General features: G+C 42.8%; 1 protein-coding gene across 4 annotated transcripts in view; it reads left to right on the top strand.

Annotated features, from left to right (window-relative positions):
* DCUN1D5 (defective in cullin neddylation 1 domain containing 5) overlaps positions 1 to 13,703 on the top strand; it is a 103,954-nt gene that overhangs the window by 24,254 nt on the left and 65,997 nt on the right. For all 4 annotated transcript variants that reach the window (XM_085621457.1, XM_085621459.1, XM_085621460.1 and 1 more), the window contains exon 3: positions 3,967 to 4,055. In XM_085621457.1, the coding sequence (XP_085477583.1) occupies positions 3,967 to 4,055 (89 nt within the window). The remainder of the gene's footprint in view (positions 1 to 3,966; positions 4,056 to 13,703) is intronic.

The raw sequence follows: 13,703 nt of genomic DNA, 5'->3' as shown, positions 1-13,703 counted from the left end.
GTTACTCGGGTTCTTGGTGAACCTACATGTCCGATATATCCCCGCAACCAGGATTATCTGTTACAAAATCAACAGACTTTTAAACTGTTCTCCAGCAATATGATGTGACAAATACAAGTTATTCAGGAGTCTTGTGAGTTGCTTTGATTCCAAATTTGTTAAAAAGATGCCAATTTGACAGAAGCAATCCATTCGGCTCAGCCAAACTCGTTTCGTCACTGTGGGACTTCATCAGGGCGTGATCAATATCCCAATGTTGTCATCCACCCAGTGTTGGCTACAGTTGTTCTCATAAATACTCATTGATACAATTTTGTACCACTAGATGGCGTGTAGCACTCCTATCTTATCTTCATCGTTTCTGCTTCCTGGTTCGAATGTCCTACGAGTTCACGCCTACCATGCTTAGTAGTACAAAATTGTATCAATGAGCAGAGCTAAGTTGGGATGTAGGGCGTGGTAGGGGCACCATCGGTTCAGCTTACCAAGGCCCATGGGCTTCGAGTGCAGGGGTACCTTTCACTGTCTCAATCTTCTTACCGGAGTGAGTCGTGGTCTGAGGGGAGCCTCTGTATTCACACTGCAGGCACTGTTGCAGAAGGCAGGATAGGTCAGCCTATGCTGGTCACGAGTTCAGTATCGCCGGGGAGACAGGGTACACGGATCCACCTGAATCCAGTCTTTGGAGTCTGTTGAAGGCAACAGTTCTTCCAGGGGTTTCAGAGGTCACTGTTGCAAGACAGGTCGCAGGGTCTTCGAAGCAGGAGACAGGCCGGTACGGCTGGGGGCCAGCTTAGGAGTGGGTTGGCAGAGGTCGGCACACCTATCTTTTTTTAATTTTCCTGCCGGTTTCCCATCCAAAGAGGGACTGCCATCTGTTGCTAGCTGCATGCCCTGGCGGTCGCATTACAAAGGCGGCAGGCCGTGGAAGATATCCTCTTCAAGCACTGGCCCATCCTGGGGAAGGAGACATGACACCTCTGCCCAGGATGTGTACTGGTTTTGGTCCCAGAGAGCAGGGGCTCTCTACCTAGGGGTCCAGGAGCAGGTATGGCGTGGCTGGCAGCGGTCCGACCTCACCAGGGTTGGTAGAGATTCGGGGGGGGGGGGGGGGGGGGACTTCTGAGGTGCCCTCTGGGTATATGGTACAATAAATCCCACACTGGCATCAGTGTGGGTTTATTGAAAGGAGTAGTTTGGTACCAAACACTTCTGTATTCAGTGAAGCCATCATGGTGCTGAGGAACTAGAGTTCACTGGCACTACAATATTAGGCAATATTGTAGGGGCATATTTGCTCATGCAGATATGCCCTCACCTGTTGTATAGTGCACCTTGCGTCAGAGCTATGAGGCCTGCTAGCGGGGTGACTTACCTAGACTGGCAGGCAGTGGTAGCTGGTATGGCACCCAAGCAGGGTGCCCTGTTGACTTTGGCATATTCTCCATCGCACGGGCATGCAGGCTGCAAGGGCAGTGGCATTGTCCCAGTGAGGGGGTCCCAAGGGATCCTCTTCTGCCACTGTACGTCCCTAGTAAATGGTGCCTGGGGGCTGAAGTACCAATTGGGGCTTTGTTTTAGGGAATGAGCCCGGGCACAGGGGACCTGGTTGGCAGGGGCCTTTTGTACTACATTTGAAACCAAATCAAAATCGGGCAAAAAGTGGGGGGTGCTTCCCATGCAAAAGAGGTACTTTCTCACAGTAACTTTGATCCTTATTGAGCTAATAAGAAACAAATAAACCTGTTACTCCCACAACTGAACAGAAGTCAATATCTTTCAATTCTCTGATAAACCACTGCTTAAATTTGAAAGAGGGGACTCATCCATGAGCCTGACAACCTCGCTCGGTGAGGACTTTTCCATGTTTAGAGCAATAAATAAGGCGCTGCCTCCAATACTCGCTGAAGACTTCACTTTATATTTCAGCCAGCACACCTGACAAAACCCTTCTTTTAGTACGAGAGGAGGAAAAATGATGCACTGTAGTGACTGAGAATGTCCGCCAACACTAGTCGTGCCAACACCAAATATTCTCAACGAAATGCACACCACAAGGGTCGCACTAAAGGAGGCAACCTACTGCTGTTCATTATTCCAGTGTTAACACATGCAAGGAGAGTGGCGATGGACCAAGCAACAACAGATTTAGCTGATGGATGACACAGGAAGCATCACATCAGCAGAAGCACAAAGTGCCTCAGTTTGATTGTGAGCAGTGGAAGGACCCCAACACATTATGTGGTCCAGGCTCCATGGAAGTGACTAGTGTACACAGAGGAAGTAACGCCTGCGCATGCTGGGTATTGAGGGTTAAAGAACAATAGACTGGACGTATGCATTGCCTGCAGGCGCGACCTAAAAATTACCACTACACTGTAGGGAAAAAACTCCCATGGTGTGGTGGATCATTATTTAAATTTTTTTTCTTTTTCAAGTGCAGACTCCTACTTTGGGAGCTTGTTTTTGAAAGGAAAGAACAATTAGGAGAAGTTTGATGGCCACCTGTCCTGTTTAAGCTGTTCACTGAAACTTTTCCTTCAGTGACAGGAACTGCCGAGAAGGTGTTTCATGCGAGTGTATAGAGATGTCTGCGGGGCTGGCAGACCTCTCTAAATTTGGCGGGCGGAGTAAAGACAGTAAAATCCTCCGCAACCCTGCCTGCCTTTACTCCAAACACTGATTCAGGCCCTCTGTCTAAAGTAGTGCAGTGGCAAAAAATTATGGTTTGCAGTAATACCCCGAGGGACTGCCTGTGGCTAGAATATTTGCAAACATTTGCCACTTCAACGTTTTGGTGTGTGATTGCCAGTCGGATGCCTAGAAACCTGAGACTAACCTAGCTTTCCAAGTCTACTACTGCCAATGTTTGTGAATTCTGAAAAGTAGTATATTGGAACCCAGATTTGCTACTTTTGTTTTCCTAAACCAGTCACTGTACGTATTCAAGTACCTCATCCCAAAAATGAACAAGTTAAAACCTTTTAGTGAAATCCGGATGACAAGAGAAACGGACATAGCAGGCTCGACGCGTGTTCCCAGGCCCTACTATCTAGCCAAGAATGCATTTAAGGGGTGGTTCACAGATCAGTAAATTCATAGAACAAATTGCTGTTGCTGAGCGAGGCAGCCTGGCTACTGAATACTTCTGCTACCTGTCCTCTGATCTTTCGCTCTGGAGTGGGACAATGCGCAGGTACCCTCAGGACTGACCGCATGAGTTCAGATTTGACTTTAAGGAATTATTTTCGTGGTACATCTGGAGAACTTACCCTCGCATTTTCCTGATGTAATCCTAGCAAAGCTTTTGTGCATTCCATTTTTGTATAAGCAGGCATGCGTGTGTATATTTGCTCTTGCGAAAATCTACTAAGCATGTGTGCTTGCTACCTTTCTTTTTTTTTTCTCCACGGTCAAAGGGTTCTTAAAATTGAGCCCAGGAATGATTGCATAACCAAAGCCTTCCTTGAATCCATATTGTGCCATATTATAAGCAAATCTTGTCAGAGCTCTGACAAGACTGTTCTACTATAATTAAGTCGCCTCACTGTTTTGTACCAAATATGAGAGGTAGGTTAGTGAAACATTTTGTACCTTATAGTTTATAAGATTTCTTGGCTATGCTTGCTGAAAGTTGTTCATGTATTAAATTTTCATCATGACTTCAAAAGTGTTTTCTGATTTTATAGTTTCTGTATTTATTGGTAAAAGAAACCAAAGCAAAATCTTGTCCTCGTGCAGACCGAATTGAAAGTAGCTACTAATTATTATTGGTCTCTACTGGTGTATTTAAATGGTAAATTTGTTTGTTGCGGAATGTCCTGATTTATCCAGATGGGTATAGTCCATTTGTAATATCTGTCTTTCATTCAAAACAAGCTGTGTAGCAGAATTATATTATCTATATTGTGGTTCTACTATAATATGTTTTGATTAGGTTATTGGTGTCACATTTTTTATTTTAAGCTACTACAGGTTACATACTCCAGACAGAGTAATAGGAGAAGATCATTTTTCAAGCAAGAAGTGCCTAGCTTGGTTTTATGAGTATGCAGGTATGTAGATATGTTTTTACCCAATTAAGTCAACTTTATTTTGCTGCTACTTTTTGTGTGAGTTCACAAACCTTAAAATATGCTGTCTCCGGAAGATAGTGTGATATTTCTGCCCTTCCTCTGAGTTAGTTCCCTCTTGGTACCAAAGGCTTCACATTTGCAAATCATTAAGTTCAGTGAATAATAACATACATTTTCTGCAACCGTTTTTGGTTCTCTACCATTCTGTAAAGCTATTCCTGTGCACATGTTTTACTGGTTTTTAAAATATCCTTTTATGCTGCTTGTTATTTGGCCTTGACCACCAATGGAAAACAGGTTAATTTATTTTGGTTTTAAAGGATTTGTGAGTTACTGCAATAGTGCAATATTGTGCTATACATCTGACCCCAAAGTTTCTTACAGGCACGCCAAAGGAAGAGTAAATATTTTGTGCTATAGAAGCCAAAATCCTAGTGCACTCATTTAAAACCTAAAGAAACCTGTCTAGTATATTTCTGAAATTATTCCATGGAACATATTAAATGGAATAAAAAAAAAATGGCGTGATAACTTTTAAAATGAACATTTCCAGACTGCCACTTCTTCAAATGGATCATAGTTCCTTTTTGAGTGGTATTAGCTGTATGAATCTTATTTAAGTCTCCATGAGTGAATACATACCCAATCTGCCTTTATCCCTCACTAATAAAGTTATAAATGTGTTGGTGGAGGGGTATCCTAGGATGTAGAATGGAACTTTGAGGCTCACATAAGCATTGTAGTTCCTTCAGCATTCTGTTGCCTACGGCATTCAAAATGAACATTGGCACTCGCATTGAAATTTCACAAAGCATAACCGGCTTATTCAAAGATTAAAGTTCAATATGTTAATGCTTTAATGGGTGGGCTTTCAAAAACCAGATCGATAGGTTTTAATATGTATAGAACAAGACTAATCAGAGTTGATGAAGATTATCTTAGCATGCCTGACCATATTGCATTGGCTACCTGTATAAATATGCAGTCTTCAAAATTACATACAGTGTATGATCAAGCAGCTTAGATCTTCCCTCCGGTGAAAAGGAGACTGCAGATTCTTAGTAGTTAGCCCACTGCTCTGGAATTTACTCCCCCCACCCTACACACAACCCCCCCCAAATATTTAGAACAAGGATCCTCTTGTAACCTACAGGTTAGACATTCATTCATTTTCAAAAACTAATTAGATTTCATATTTCACATAACATATAAAAGCCAGTTTTTAGCAGAACTTACATATGTTGTTTTACATTCCTTATAATAGATGCTGCACCTGGGGCAATTTTGTAGTGTGCGCTCTACAAGTGAAAAATGGAACTAGCATTGTTAATTATGAGATGCATCAGCTGTTGACTGAAACTGAGTCTGTAAAGTATGCCTGCTTTTGGAAACCTGTATAGCAAATGGCAGGCTGATTTCACCACTGGGTTCACTTTAACATAGTTAACATATCTATGAACCTCTTCACCAGGCTATCCATAATGCTTGGTATTCTCCATAAGTCCTATTCACTGATTTAGTTTGGAGAACATAAGTGATACTCCTGTAGTACTCATTACATACTGTTACATGCCTTTGTGAATTGGACCCGGGGCATCTAAACCTGTAAGAAAATGTCAATGTGCACTTAGTACAATGAATGTACTTTCTCCTCCTTGGACATTTACTTGTAGGGTGTTTTGAGGCAGATTCACAAAGGTACTTATGTAGTGCTACTCCCTGTACTACTAAATGCTTTTGTAAAATGGCTCCCAAGTGTTGAATCATGATCAATAATAAAGTATCTTTGCCTGACTGCTCCTTCCCGTATGTTTGAGCTTCTAAGTCTAAATGGCATGGACCCTCCTACCTATATGTAACACCCTCCCCCCCCCCCCACCCCCCCATATTTAAAATAAAGTTCTTCATGGCAGTATCCTTTGAGGCACATAAATGACTTGTCATTCATGATGACAGTCCTTGAGATAACACCTCTGGTCCAAATCTTGACCTATTGCAAGTGTTTCAAGGAGAGATACATTATGCGCTTTTAGATCTATATGCAGACCTCGTAGCGCTAAAGCAGTTTTCCATAATTTGAGGATGAGCTCCTGAAAAAGCTGTGCATTACTTGTTTTTATAACTAGGGATTGACTTGATTCTTTTAATTTCCACTTTACCACCTGGTGTGCTTTAACTTGATACACTGACCACTGTCGCCTGCACTATTTGTCTATGTACTGCTATTTAGAAGTTAAATATTTTTAATACATTGATCAAAAACATAGGAAAGCTCCCTTCTGCCCTTTGTGACCTATCCTTTGTGGAGCTGATAGACCCTCTTGCTCTCAGTTTTTTAAAGTTTCTTTATAGGAAATGTTTATGGTTGAAGTGGGCTGTAATTTGATGCTTTTTGTGCGGAATTTGTTTCATCCTCGTGACAATGTGTTTTTTTTTGTTGCTGTAAATATTTAATGTTTGACTTGAGCTGCATTAGAAATGTTTTGGTATTGAAATTTTTTTTGCTAGACATGAGCAGTATTCATAACGTTTATGGCATGCTCCGTTTGGTTCTAGTGCAGCAATATTAATTGTTTCTGCAATGATTTAGCTCAATGTCACCTGACTCACTGTTTTCCCCGTGCTAACCTGGCCTTATTCCTCTGCTGTTCCCATGTCCCTACTCCCCCCCCCCCCCTCCCCCCCACCCCCCCCACCCCCATCCACCCTCTGGAGGCCCTGCTTGAGTTTGTTGCTGCTCCTCTACTTAGTCTCTGGCCATAGGGTGTCCAGGCCAGGCATCCAGTTGAAAGCATCTTAATACGGCATCATGTCGCGGAAGGGGCATTAGCCCCAAATATTTGCCACACTGCTTTCTATTCATAGCACCCAACGTGGTTGGGCACTTGCTCTTGTGTATACTTTACATGGCACACCAGTGATCCGAATCTTTCGCTGCTAGATAGACTCTAAATAGCACTCTCTTTTGGATTTAAAAATATTTTCAGTGAGTGAGCTGATCTTCAGTGGTCAATATTGGCACTCCCTTGGTGGGCTAACGATGGCCTGGCCGATTTGATGCTACAAAGTGGACTCCATATACCCCACCGGACACAACTGGTACACATCAACAGCAGCACATTTGATAGGTCTTTGCTGACCTTTTAAGTACCTGCATGTAAGACTGACTATTCTCACACTATCAGCCTATGCGAAGAGACATTGGCTGCAACTTGATTCCACCACCTTATGCACCTACACTAAATCTAACCTGTCCTAGGTAGGCCAAACTAAAAAGGATACAAAATGGCACAGGCAGAAGACCCTTTTGACTTGCAAAGGAATGGGCAGCACTTTATAAATGGATGTAGGTCTCTACATCACATGAAAGTACATTAGTAATCATGACATTGCAGGACTATATTGGGAGTATGATTACATCACAACTTAGCAGGCAAGTTAATTATTTATGTATATAACTTTTCTTAAGGGGGAAATTAACTCCTATTTTCGTACTTTAATGCCTATTTTGTTGGTAACATGTCAAGATTAATTTTCTTTTGAGGTTAAACCCCAGCAACCTCATTTTTCTTAGACCTACATACAGTCTTTGTGTAAATTCTTTTTTTCTTTTATGCCGTTATACCTCCCCTTTTTTTCATCGATCTAGCTTGTCAGCACAGCTTTCACCGTACGTTAAGTCAGTAACAGAAAAGGCTTTTAAAATTACTACTGAGTAAGGGGCTTGGGCTCCGCCCAAAATGGGGGCAAGGCAATGATCAAGTCTACAGGCCTGAGTTGTTTATTATGAAAGTTATGGTAAAGCAGGGGTGGGGAATTTTATAAAATATCTACTTCATAAAACTACTTGTCCTGTAACAAAATCCACTTGCCGCTTTAGCGCCTGTAATGCAGCTACAAATTATGGCAGCAATCTCATTATATAAGATCTCTGATAATAGCCTCTCTGATAATGCCAGAGCCTAAACGATAGTAGGCTATGAATACTAGCAATTCTCTTATTTTGCCACCTTTCCGCAGATCTACATTCTGGGGCTGGAGGTGGCGGCAGTAAGCAGTAGTTCACCACCATGTTTGGAATGCCCTTTTGAGTCTGTGCAAACTTACGAACTTGCATGTTTTATGGGTTTTCATCAGCTTGCTCTTCTATTTTCACATGTAGAGAGGTTGGAAATTTACTCCTGACAAGGGCAGAAGTAAAACTTCTTTCATGGATGGGTAAAAAGTGGTTGGTGGGAAAGTGAACTTGTTACCATGCAACAGATTTTCGCTTGAGGAAATCTACAAATGTATATTTGCCAGTACTAACATGCAGTTCACATATTTTCTAATACGATTTCCTGACCTACTGAATTCATGAAGGCTGTAAATCTGCACTACTGTAAGGACATATACCATGGGTGCACTTTTAGAATTGGGCCCCTATTTAGGTCTGGCATTTTATTTCATTAAAATTCTATCTACCTACTGGCTGGCTGCAGGTCAGTGACCGCATTCTGCTCTTTCACAAGGAGAATATTGGCACGCAAAGTAGTTTTGTTCAGTGCCAGAAACTACTGTGGCAGGTGTGGTTTTTGAGACAAAATATTTTTGCTTTTACTAATGTTTGTTATAATGATGACTGCAGCACCCACAACAATATAGTTTTACAAAACCAATGTCAAAACAAAACACACATTGACCTAACCAAAAGGCTGACCACATGTCCTACCTAATGGATTTGCCAATGCTTGTTATTTTCATGTTTCCTATAATTTTATTGCAACTGGTTACACTGATTTTCCATTATGAATATTTTTGGGAAATACTCTCATCCATCAACACATTTTGCTAAACAATGCTTCAAAGAAATGGTATCTAAAATTTCACAGTAGTTAAGCAAAACTTTAATTTTTTTTTTAAACATTTTATTTTGAAAGCAAATAATAGTCCATCTTGCCTTCAAGCTATTGCATATATTTGCATCTAATCAGAGTGCATCCTGGAAGAATTATACATAGCCTCATATTGCCAAGTGTTTTGGTCTAACTAACAAGCAACTAAGTTGATTGTTGGTCGGTTTGAGATTTTTGTTATAGCATTCATACCAGTCATGGCCTATAGCTTGACATAAGCCTCCTTGGTAAAGATGCTTCTTTAATTGGTTGAGGTGCTTCCCTCATTTATGAGCTACTGTAATACATTGTACCTTTATAGATTTTCCGCTCTGGCTGGAGTACTGTTACAGGTTAGAAGTTATTTCACTGTTATATGTGTTTTTGAGGTGACATTCGTTTTTTTTCAATTTTTTTTTTATCACACATGTACACGTCCAAATCTAACCACATAGATCAAATTCAGTCTTTTAGACCTATCCAGCTTCCTTCCGGCTCATATCTGACACACATAGTTGGCGACGTGTTAAAAATGTTCGATCCGAACGAATCCTTCCTTCTAATTCTACTAGACTTGTTCAAACCTACGATGGGGTACTAAGGGTTTGTTCTAAACTGGTCTGCCTCATTTTTCCACAACAGATTCAGTAATCAAGGTTAAACAGTCCCTGTCTAAGTCCACTTCGGTCACATTACAGGGGTGTGGAATTTAATACAATATCTACTTGTCCATGGGGCAGGTTGCTTCATAAATCTACTTGTCCTGTAACAAATCCACTTGCCGTTTTCGTGCCATTTAGTGCAGCGACAAATTATGGCTGCTATCTCATTATATAGGAGCTCTTATATAGCCTCTCTGATTATGCCACAGCTCATACTTACCATAGTAGTGTTTGAATTCTTGCAATCCTCTTATGTTGCCATTTTCCACAGATCTGAATACTGGGGCTGAAGGTAGTGGTAAGCAATGGCTTCAGCGTCAGAATGCCCTTTTGAGTCTGTGCAAACCTACTAACTTGCATGTTTTAAGTGTGTTCAACAGCTCTTCTCAGTATGGGAAAAGATTAGAGAAATGTTGGAAATTTACTCCTGACAATTGCAGACGTAAACCTTCTTCCTGAGTTGGGAAAAAAGTGGTTGGAGGAAAGTGAACTTGAAAACACTCAGATTTCTGCATGAGCAATTCTAAACATGCATATTTGCTTATGCTAAAATGCAGTTCATAAATATTTTCTAGGAATACTATTTCTTGTCCTACTTCTGTAAATTTTGGGAAATTCACGAAAGCTGTATAGCTGCACTTAATGCAAGGACATTTACCTTGGGTGCACTTTTTGAGACTTTCTTTAATAATTGTGCCCCTAATTTGGTCTGGCATTGACCATGACCTTTAACATTTATTAAAATGCTGTGTGTCTCTCTCTCTCTGTATCGGCGGGCTCCACTGTGAGCGACCGCATTCTGCTCTTTCACAAGGAGCATATCGGCACACAAAGTAGTTTTGGTTCAGTGCCAGTAACTACTGTGGAGGTGTGTACTTTTTGAGACCAAAAACTATTTTTGCGTTTGCCAATGCTTGTTATAATGGTGAGGGCCCGGCAGCTCCCACACCAATAAGGTTTTACAAAAACAATGCCAAAACAATTCAAACGTTGACAAAACTGACAAGCATTGGCATAGCCAATAGGTCTCGCCTTTGGGACCTTATAAGTGTTTAGTTATCCAACACAATATCCTTGGTGCAACAACATCAAGTGTTGCATGGCTAAACACTTATAAGGTCCCAAAGGCGAGACCTATTGGCTATGCCAATGCTTGTCTATATACCTGGTTGTTTTTCTTTAGGGCATAGATGACACAAATTACTCTATTTTGTACCATAAGCAGTTTTGTAATCTTTCTATTGGACCCCATTCTCTACAATAATGATGTGGTCTCTCTAATAGTATAAGGATACTTTGGAAGAGTTAGTTCTCTCTTAGCTCAACATAATGAAGTAGATGAATGACTACTTTGCTGTGCAAAAAACAAAGTGAGCCGACACTGACTGGTTTGGCGGAATTGTATGTTCTTAGCTTCAGCCCCTTCCAACTACTTTTGATACACCTACTGGATTTTGTTCTTTTGGTACTTACCATTGTACACGCTTACAAGAGAGCCATATAACTATATGCCGCTTGCTATATATGCCTTTGCTGTGCACTTCACTGTGCCGGTCATTCCATCACCTACATTGCATCCCTGGATTAGACATTGCAACAGGTATGCAGACCTTAAAAAATAAACATGAGGAGTGGGGGCATGGGGGTACCCACCTTCCCCCCAATAAAAATTAAGTAAAGAATAAGCAGGGTTAAGCTCCCACTGACCCCAGACCATCCTCATTGTGAGAAGTTGGCCTGGCATATGCTGGTCACTAGTTATAGTGGTCTCTTTGCACCAGTCCTCCACTCTTATGGTAGATGGGTTTAAGACAACCTTTTTAAAGAAAGCTATCCTAGTGGTAGCTGTGGAGAGCAGCCTTCAGGCTAAGTCTCTGAGGAATGTAAAGCAGCTTGTTTTACCTTATTATCTCTTGAATTACCAAATGAAAGGACACCACACAGGTAGGTATATGTGTGTGTGTGTGTGTGTATATATATATATATATCAATAGACAAACGAAGCACCCAATTCGGAGAAATGGGTGCAGCTTCTACTAAAGAGACATTTGTGATTAAAACTACATATACCATGCTGCATTGCGCTGCCACGCCCCAAGACGTAATATTTAACTTACTTGCGGAGCTGCCTCTCCAAGTGTGCCATTTCCCGAGAAGAAGGGCGGAAGGATGCCCGAAACGCGTTGGAACTTTATTGGCGTATTGGTCTATGTCGAGGAAGGTGAAAAAGCTTTGTCTCCTGTGGAAATAAAGTATGCAGAACACGCTGCGTGTGGGCCTCCGAATTGGGTGCTTCGTTTGTCTATTGATATATTATATATATATATAATATATTTATTTCTAGACACTCTACTAATCTCTTTGAGATTAGAAGTCAGGAACATATTCAAATATCAACGTTTCACAGTAAGTTAAGCACAAATATGGCTGGGGCCCTAGGGAGGTACCAGACCATGTACTAAAAAAGAGGTTTAGGAAAGTCGACTTGCAAGAAGAGGACAAGGCATACGGCCTGTAGAATCGCTGGGGCTTCACTAATCCACCCAAGGCAGGTAAGTAAAAGACCCACGGGAGACGCGTGCAGTGTGAGAACACAGCCGCGGGTTCCCTATTGATTTCAATGGAGCAAGTCGCGGTTGGTTTTTTAAAGTTTTAGGGTACTTCGAGGAAGTCTACAAGCAAGCCACTTACAAGGTAAGTAATTTGAGGGCCAACACACACTAGGGCACCGGAGTGCACGAGTTAACTCACCCAGGGAAGCCGGGTGCATAGGTGTCTTTTGGTGTCGGGTCGCGTCGCTGTTTTCTATGGAAGCCAAAGAAGATTTGCTGCTTGCAAAGACTGGAGAAGTGTCCGGTGGAATCCAAGGCTGGATTCAAGATGAAGATGACCGGAAAGCAGAAGGGCCAGTGTTCACAGTCACTTGTCAGTGGCCAGGAAGATGGATGCCCACGGAAGTCTGGTGATTTCAGGTGATCAAGGGTGTTTTGACTCTTCGCCCACGAGGCATCGACGATGACCAGCAGCTGGATTCAGAGTGTCCCACGACGTCTGCAGCTTACTGAGGTGTCTGCAACCGGATTGGAGCCAACAAGCCTTGGCAACAGCAAGTCTCGCGGAAAGTGAATAAAGTCAGTGGTGCAGACCAGCAAGGTCTGAGGGGCTCACCCAGCGAGGGTGAGTGAGGGCAGGCCTGGAGCAACCAGGGGAGCCCTCTGGTTCGATAAGGAAGTCTTCAGGGGACCCACAAGCCAACAGGCAAGGGATTGCGAAGACGCCTCGTGAGGAAATGCTTTACAAGAGCCCACGGTCACTCTGGACAGGGTAGGTCTCTGATTTTCGGTGCACAACCTGCTGGAGGTTTGGGCCACAAATGGTCCAATGCACAAGTTCGTAGAACGTCGTGAAGGGGTTGCACTCGACAATAGGGCACGGTACCCGGGTATTGCTGTTCCTTGTCACTCGTGAATTCCACTCGCTTCAGCTCTGCTGGGGCCTCACAATGGCCATTGAGGTCAGGAAATCCACTTCTGGGGCTGCAGGGACTTCGGACTCCAGCGGAAGCGGGAAAGTTGGCAACCGTTGATTAGAGTTTTTGGTGCCTGCCAAGCGGGGGAGTCACTCCTTGACACCAAGGGAGATTCTTCTGTCTTCCAAAGGTAGTGGAACTTCGAAGGGCCAGGATTCTTCTTGTAGAGTGTCGTCCAGGGTTATCTAGTTTGCAATGGCAAGGGTTCCCTATCTTATGCTAAAAGAAAGGGAGGGACTAGCTTTGACCACTCCTCTGGGAGGGTCAGGGTAGGGGGTGGTTACACCCACTTCCCTTTGTCCAGTTTCGCGCCAGAGCAGGGACAGGTAGCCCCTGAACCGGTTTGAGCTGGCATATGCGCAGAGGAGCCTACTGCTCCCCCAGTGCAGGACTTCAAAGCACTCGGAGTGCACCCACCCAGCCCCAATACACAAAATCCTGTCTGGAAGGTGGTGACACCTCCCTGTGACAGGATGCCTATTGTTGGGCCTCCTCCACTGCGAGTTTGTCAGCAGCAGGAGGGCAGCCCAGTGTCTGTGCTGGTGGCATCCATTTTGTGATG

This window comes from Triturus cristatus, chromosome 8 (genome assembly GCF_964204655.1).
Source record: "Triturus cristatus chromosome 8, aTriCri1.1, whole genome shotgun sequence".
NCBI lineage: Eukaryota > Metazoa > Chordata > Amphibia > Caudata > Salamandridae > Triturus > Triturus cristatus.
Note: the sequence above shows the minus strand (reverse complement) of the source record. Positions and strands in the feature narration are given on the sequence as shown.